General features: G+C 37.3%; 1 protein-coding gene across 1 annotated transcript; it reads right to left on the reverse strand.

Moving 5' to 3' along the window:
• Nucleotides 1-5418: 5418 nt before the first annotated feature.
• On the reverse strand, nt 5419-6798 carry LOC142607307 (uncharacterized). Its single transcript, XM_075778749.1, has 2 exons — nt 5731-6798; nt 5419-5608 (listed from the first exon to the last, which is right to left on the reverse strand). The coding sequence occupies exon 1, from the start codon at nt 6711-6713 to the stop codon at nt 5757-5759; it is 957 nt and encodes a 318-aa protein (XP_075634864.1). The 5' UTR covers nt 6714-6798; the 3' UTR covers nt 5419-5608; nt 5731-5756.
• Between the last annotated feature and the right edge of the window lie 995 nt (nt 6799-7793).

Below are 7793 nucleotides of genomic sequence, written 5' to 3' on the forward strand. Positions count from 1 at the left end.
AATTGGAATGGAATTTCATAAGGGATACGCTCATTGGAGCAAACTTGCCAACTGATTTGATTGACATTATCATGAGTTGCATCTCTTCAGTTTCCACATCCATTTTGTTTAATGGAGAGGCTCTTGAGCCGATTTACCCTTCAAGAGGGATAAGGCAGGGAGAGCCACTATCACCATATATTTTTATTCTATGCATGGAGTATTTGGGTCAATTCATTGATAAAAAATGCAATGCCCACCTTTGGCAGCCTGCTAAGGCTTCTCGGAGTTGTCCGACCTTTTCACATTTGTTTTTTGCGGATAATTTAGTTTTATTTGCCAGAGCTAATGGTAATAATTGTTCCACCATTAGAGACATTCTTGATGATTTTCGTAGCATATCCGGGCAAACGATTAGTGATACAAAATCGAGAGTTTATTTCTCGCCTAATGTGAATAGGGATACTAGGGAGTCTTTAAGTGATATCCTTGGTTTTGTATCCACCCATTCGCTTGGAAAATATCTTGGGTTCTCTATTAAACATTCGGGTTCATCTCCTCATGATTTTAATTTCATTTTGGAAAGGGTGAAACAAAAGCTAGCAGGGTGGAAGGCTAACATGTTATCCTTGGCTGGTCGGACTATTCTTATTCAAGCTTCATCGGCGGCAATCCCATCTTATATTATGCAGTGTAACTATATTCCTAGGAGAATCTTGGATGGGATTGATCGGGTTAATCGGAATTTCTTATGGGGTTCCTCGAAAAATACAAGGAAAATCCATTGGGTTGGATGGCAAAAAGTAACCAAGCCTAAGGAAGATGGGGGGCTGGGTTTGCAGACTGCAAAAGGCAGAAATACAGCCCTTCTTGCTAAGCTAAACTGGCGGCTGCACACAGAAAAGGAAGCTCTATAGGCTCAAGTCTTGTGGCGGAAATATTGTAATGATAGAAGATTAAAAGCTTTTAATGCTGACAGGCTGCCATGCTCTCAGATTTGGGCAGCAATGAAAAAGGGAAGAGAGACATTTCAAAAAGGCAGCATGATGATGATAAGTAGAGATGGCAACATCAGTTTTTGGAGGGGCAACTGGATGAGTAAAGGATCTCTCCGTCAGCTAATTCAAGGACCCTTAACTCAAGAGGCAACGCAAATGGAAATCAAGGATGTGTTAAGAATTGGAACCGAATTCCTTTTGATTTGCCTTTAGACATTAGAGCAATGATTCAAGCCACACCTATCTCAATTACTAGCAAAGGAAGGGATAGATTTCCTTGGATGGGAAATTCGAGAGGTACTTTTGATTTAAAGAGTGCCTATGGGATTGCTATGGACAAGGAATCTAATGTGGTTACTATTAGTGCTGATTGGATCTAGAAGTTAAAGACGCTGCCTCATATTAAAACTTTCTTGTGGATGTGTATTCATGGAAGCATAGGAGTTAAAGAATGTCTTGTGAGGAGAGAAGTTGTTGAGGAGGATATGTGCCCCATCTACCAAAGGGAGTCGGAATCAATTTTACATGCTTTGAGGAACTGCCAAAGGGTTAAGGGAATATGGAGGCAGCTAGGAGTTAAGGTGACAGATTTGGGGTTTTGGGTGAGCAGCTTACAGGAATGGTTATTCATAAATGGGAAAGACAACAAGAGCCGTATCTAAAGGAAGCCCCCGTGGAGTACTATGTTTTCCTTTCTTGTTTGGAATGTGTGGAAGAGCAGAAATATGACTGTTTCAACAGAAAAGATTAGAATCCAAAGCTTTCATTGGAGATTAAAAACCAAGTTATGGAATTTATATATTATGTAGTTTCTCCAAGAAATCCATCCCGTAGCGTGGTCAGAGGTATCAAATAGGAGAAGCCAAGGATGTGTTAATAGATACAGGGTGGAATTGGAACCGAATTCCTTTTGATTTGCCTTTAGACATTAGAGCAATGATTCAAGCCACACCTATCTCAATTACTAGTAGAGGAAGGGATAGATTTTCTTAGATGGGAAATCCGAGAGGTACTTTTGCTTTAAAAAGTGCCTATGGGATTGCTATGGACAAGGAATCTGATGTGGCTATTATTAGTGCTGATTGGATCTGGAAGTTAAAGACGCTGCCTCATATTAAAACTTTCTTGTGGACGTGTATTCATGGAAGCATAGGAGTTAAAGAATGTCTTGTGAGGAGAAAAGTTGTTGAGGAGGATATGTGCCCCATCTGCCAAAGGGAGTCGGAATCAATTTTACATGCTTTGAGGGACTGCCAAAGGGTTAAGGGAATATGGAGGTAGCTAGCAGTTAAGGTGACAGATTTGGGGTTTTGGGTGTGCAGCTTACAGGAATGGTTATTCATAAATGGGAAAGACAACAAGAGCCGTATCCAAGGGAAGCCCCCGTGGAGTACTATGTTTTCCTTTGCTGTTTGGAATGTGTGGAAGAGCAGAAATATGGCTGTTTTCAACAGAAAAGATCAGAATGCGAAGCTTTCATTGGAGATTGAAAACCAAGTTATGGAATTTATATGTTATGTAGCTTCTCCAAGAAATCCATCCCGTAGCGTGGTCAAAGGTATCAAATGGGAGAAGCCATTAGCTGGTTGGAAGAAATTGAATACAGATGGCTCATGTGTAGGTAGAACGGGTCAAGCTAGATGTGGAGGTGTTATAAGAGATGAACATGGGGATTGGGTAGTAGGATTTGCGAGACATATTGGGGCAACAAACAGCTTTGTTGCCGAGTTATGGGGGTTGAGGGAGGGTCTCATGCTTTGCTGCTCACTTAATATTCCATGTGTCATTGCTAAGTTGGATGCTAAAGTGGTGGTGGATGTCTTACAAAATGCAAACTATGTTAATAATGTTGTCTCTCCCTTACTGGATGATTGTAGGCATCCTGTGGCTTGGTTCCAGCAAGTGCAGATTAGACATTGCTATCGTCAAGCTAATTGGTATGCTGATTTGTTGGCAAGGATGGGCGTGGAGCAAGAGGCAAATTTTGTTTCTTTTCATAGTCCGCCTGTGGACATTTTGAATGTTTTTCATTTTGATAAGAATGATTTGTATGTTAACAGAGTATGCCCTAAATTGGTTATAGCTGTGTAGTTTGTTAATGCATCATCCTTTTTACCAAAAAAAAGAAGTGAATTAGATTTTTTTTCTAAGTGACGCAGATTGATGACGTGGAGTTATTTTAGAGCCAATAGATTGAATGGAAGGTTAGGATTTGAGCTATTGCACCCCATACAATACCCTAGGTATTGCACAGGATATCCCTAAACAATGAGAATACCATTATTTAACTTACAAAAAGCGTGTTCCCCTTCCTCTCCTCTGACTGCCAAGTTAGTTTATTTTATTTTGAGGAGGAAGCATTGTTAAAGACATGTAAATTTTACAAAGTGAGAATTTTAAGATATGCTAAAAATGAAACATGACTAGTGTATCAAACACTGAGCTTAGGGTGGAAATCAGAGCTGATGAATGGTGTGGTGAACTCATCCAAACAAGCCATCCGGATGCCTTCGGGTGTTGCAGGATTATCCAGAGGAAACCAGTCATTACAACCCACTTCTGCTCTTGCAGCTGTAATGGCATCTTTGATGGCAAAAAAGACAGCTGAGGCCAAAAAAAATGGAGGCTCAACAACAGCTTTAGATGAATGGATGGCCTTCACATTTGGATGACCCTGTCAATTGACACAGAAACACATGAGCCAGGGAAGTAAAATGTAAGCTAGTATAGATTTAAGTGAATACCAACAGCAAACTCTAGAAAAGCAACGGAAGACAATAACTTACTGTTGGCATAAAAATAACAATACAAAAGGTTAAATCCCTAATAAGTTACAGCCAAAGTTAATGTCTTAATATTATATACTTAATTTACCTAATGGGAGTCATCATTATAATGGAGGCAACGCAAACATGGTTTGAAGGCTAGGTAACAAGCAGTCTAGCATTCACTTGGTTTATTGGATTATGGTCTTTGGTTTAAGAATATGGTCTTCTATAGTCTATCTAGGGTTTTCTTATAAATAACTGATGTTCATAATATAACAAGGGAGTGCTTTTTTGAGGTTCAATTCAAAACAATTTACTATGGATTGTAGTTCCATACTTGTTAAATAATTGATGTAGGAGCACAACTAGAAATTATTTCAACATTTTATTTTGGATTTTCATTGGATTATTTCAAACTTTAAGTTTTTACTTTTTAATTATTTAGTTTTGAGTTATGATAACGCCCAAGGGTTACCATGTGACTATTCTAGATGGTGAAGCTAAATCAATAACTAGATTAATCATTTCCTAACAACTTAAACTTTAGGTACAAGTGATAATTTATAAATGTTTAAATTGAATCGTTAATAAATTTGAGTGTTACTCTTCTTATTCTTCTTTTTTCTATTGCAATCTTGCTCCATTGATTTTGGACGAAAGTGGTATTTTGCCATTTTGATTGAATTGGCAGTCATTTTATTTATCTATTTGGTAATAATAATAAAGATAATAAAATAACAAATAGAATAGAAATAAATTAATTAATTTTAATAGCCTGAATCATGTATCAATAGCCAATAATCATTAATGTTAGATTTATGTATTTTGGGTGTGGATTTTTATGAGATTTTTTCTTCTCTTTGTTCAAGCTCATGAGCCGCCTAAGGCTCAGCCGTCCACCCAAATGTGGGGTGTGGACAGTTTTGTCCGATTGGTTAGCTGTCATGCTATCAATAAAATTCTTAAGGATAAGGTTTCTGAAATCGAATCAATCTATTTTGAAATCAATGGATATATTGGATTTGCTCACGTTATTAGTGAGTTAAATAGATGTTATATGGCAATTTAAGCCAACCAGTCATTTAGGAATTATTGTAATATTTTTGTAAAAATATTAGAAACATAGCATTTCTCAAATTGTTATAACTAAAATTTGGTAAATGTTGATAATGAGTCAAAATCTAATCCACTTAATGCAAAATGAATAGATAGGATTTTATAAGCTCTATCGTGTAGTTATACTAAAAACTCTAGAGAATCTTAGTACATAATTTTTTTTATTAAAATTTACAAACTAAAATGTTTTTGAGTAGTTATTGGTAAATGAAAAAGTACTGTTAGTAGTGGATCCAAATGAGAATCTGTAAAAAATTTGTCACTATTGTGATTGTAGTATTACTTATAACATTTTTTTAAGTCAAGAATAATCATCCCCTCTTCCCTGGGATTATGCTAATGTTTCCCAAGTTCATACATCTTATTGATCTTGATTACGATTATGGCAATTGTCCATTGCCTAAAATAGTATAAATATGAGAGAGAGAGTCAACCACAAATGGAATGGAAGAACACGATCCAATTATAGAAAAAGAATTATTATTCATACGTGCATGGAACTCGTGTCCAATTAAAGAAATCACAAACTTATATATTATTAGCTCATTACAATAAAATTATATATTTTTTTGCTTAAGAACGTGCGAAAGCGTCAATGTCCTTCAAATTCAGCCTTTGTTTTATTCCCACTTGTCTCAACCGGGTCGCCTTGATTGATACCGAACCAAAGTACATAATAATAAACCAAACCCGACGACAGTATCTGATTACTTCAATAGCAATTATTTTCTTTTAACAAATTATAATCTGCAAAAAAAAACATTACAAATCATGATTATAAGTTAATGATGAGAGAAAATAAAAGTAAAAGAAAAAAATGTCAAATGTTAGAAATAAAAATAAAAATGGCTTCCATGTAATATACTTACGTAAACCTCTAGCTAGTATACTTTAACTAGTAACCAGTGGGAGGTGGTGGAGATTTGTAGTAGTAGGGATGTGGTGGTGGTGGGGATGGTGGTGGAGGTGACTTGTAAACGTAAGGAGGAGGAGGTGATGGGGAAGGTGGTGGAGGTGACTTATAAACGTAAGGAGGTGGAGGTGAAGGAGATGGAGGAGGTGGTGACTTGTAAACGTATGGAGGAGGAGGTGATGGGGAAGGTGGTGGAGGTGACTTATAAACGTAAGGAGGTGGTGGTGATGGTGACGGGGGTGGTGGTGACTTATAGACGTAAGGAGGTGGGGGTGAAGGAGATGGGGGAGGTGGTGACTTGTAGACATAAGGAGGAGGAGGTGAGGGTGATGGTGGTGGTGGTGACTTGTAAATGTATGGAGGAGGAGGAGATGGAGATGGTGGTGGTGGTGATTTATAAACGTATGGAGGAGGTGGGGATGGTGATGGGGGAGGTGGGGACTTGTAAATGTAAGGAGGGGGAGGTGAAGGAGACGGGGGTGGTGGAGACTTGTAGACGTAAGGAGGAGGTGGAGATGGAGATGGAGGGGGTGGGGACTTATAAACGTAAGGTGGAGGAGGTGATGGTGAAGGTGGTGGTGGTGATTTATAGTAGTAAGGAGGTGGCGATTCGTGGTGTGGAGGTGGCGATTCGTGGTGTGGAGGTGGTGGTGGTGATTTGTAGTGGTAAGGAGGTGGTGATTTATAGTAGTAAGGAGGTGGTGATTCGTGGTTTGGAGGTGGTGGTGGTGATTTGTAGTGGTAAGGAGGTGGTGATTTGTGGTGAAGAGGTGGTGGTGGTGATTTGTAAATGTAAGGAGGTGGTGGAGGAGATGTATAAACGTAAGGTGGTGGAGGTGGAGAAGCGTAAATGTAAGGCTTGTGATCATCGGCAGCTACATTGGTAGCTAATAAGATTAGTGCCAATGCATAGACAAGGTGAGGCCAAAGATTGGCCATTTTTTGAGCAACACTAGAGTAGTCCCAAGGCTTCGGTGACTTCTCTGGCTTAGAATAGATTTAGACTAGTTTGTGAGTGAACACTGAGGCAAGGCTGACACTTTATATAGCCATCCCTTCAATGAGTAGATCACATTGTAGTCCATTAATATAATATAATTTTGAAAGTTCTGTACCTTCTTTTGTAATTAAAAATAGAGGCCAATGGGATCCCATTAAAGTCTACGTACATCATGTACTTATGCTCTGAAATAGTCCAGATGAACCATAAGATTAAAAATATATATATATACTAGTAGATTACAATGTGATCTAGTTTTGGAAGAAACTTTCTAGTTTTGTTAAAGTCTTTGGTTGATATTTTAATGAAAACTATACTGAAGATTGGGACCATTAAAACTAATTAAATAGTAGCATCAATCTTGGACTTTTGAACATTTTCGTATTTGCATGTGTTGCAGAAAGAGTCATATATGATTGTTTCAGACCAAGCAAAAACTCAGTGGCAAACTTTCTTAGCAATATTAATTGCCTGGTACTCCTTGTTATTATAATTAGCAACAACATCACGCGTAGACCATATGTAAATGATGTCTGCTATACATTATTGATCAATTTCTTAAGAGCTTCTTTTAATTAATTCTTTTTTTTTTAATGTGGCAAAGTAGGTTTCAAACCACGTGTATATTATTCCACAACAAGAGATTTTAAGTTTTTGAAACTAATTAATGGTTTGTATCATTGTAAATGTGTGTTGGCCAATTTCTTTTTCTTTTCTTTTTTTTTTTGAATGGAATTATTGGCCAATTTCTTGAAAATTTTAGTTTCTGAAAAAAATTAATGGTTTATATCATTGTAATTGGCCAATTTTTTTTTCTTTTTTTGAACGGATTTAATGGAAAATTTCTTGACAATTTAGTTTTTGAAATAATTATTGGTTTCAATCATTGTCATAACCTAATTATCTGCTTCTTCTTCTTCTTCTTCTTCTTTTTTTTTCTTTTATTGAAAATCTTATTTATCTAACCCCACTGCAAGGTTGTCAAGTTGATGGCCTAACAGCTCCTACTCATAATGCAC

The sequence above is a fragment of the Castanea sativa genome, chromosome 8 (assembly GCF_040712315.1).
Source record: "Castanea sativa cultivar Marrone di Chiusa Pesio chromosome 8, ASM4071231v1".
Classification (NCBI taxonomy): domain Eukaryota; kingdom Viridiplantae; phylum Streptophyta; class Magnoliopsida; order Fagales; family Fagaceae; genus Castanea; species Castanea sativa.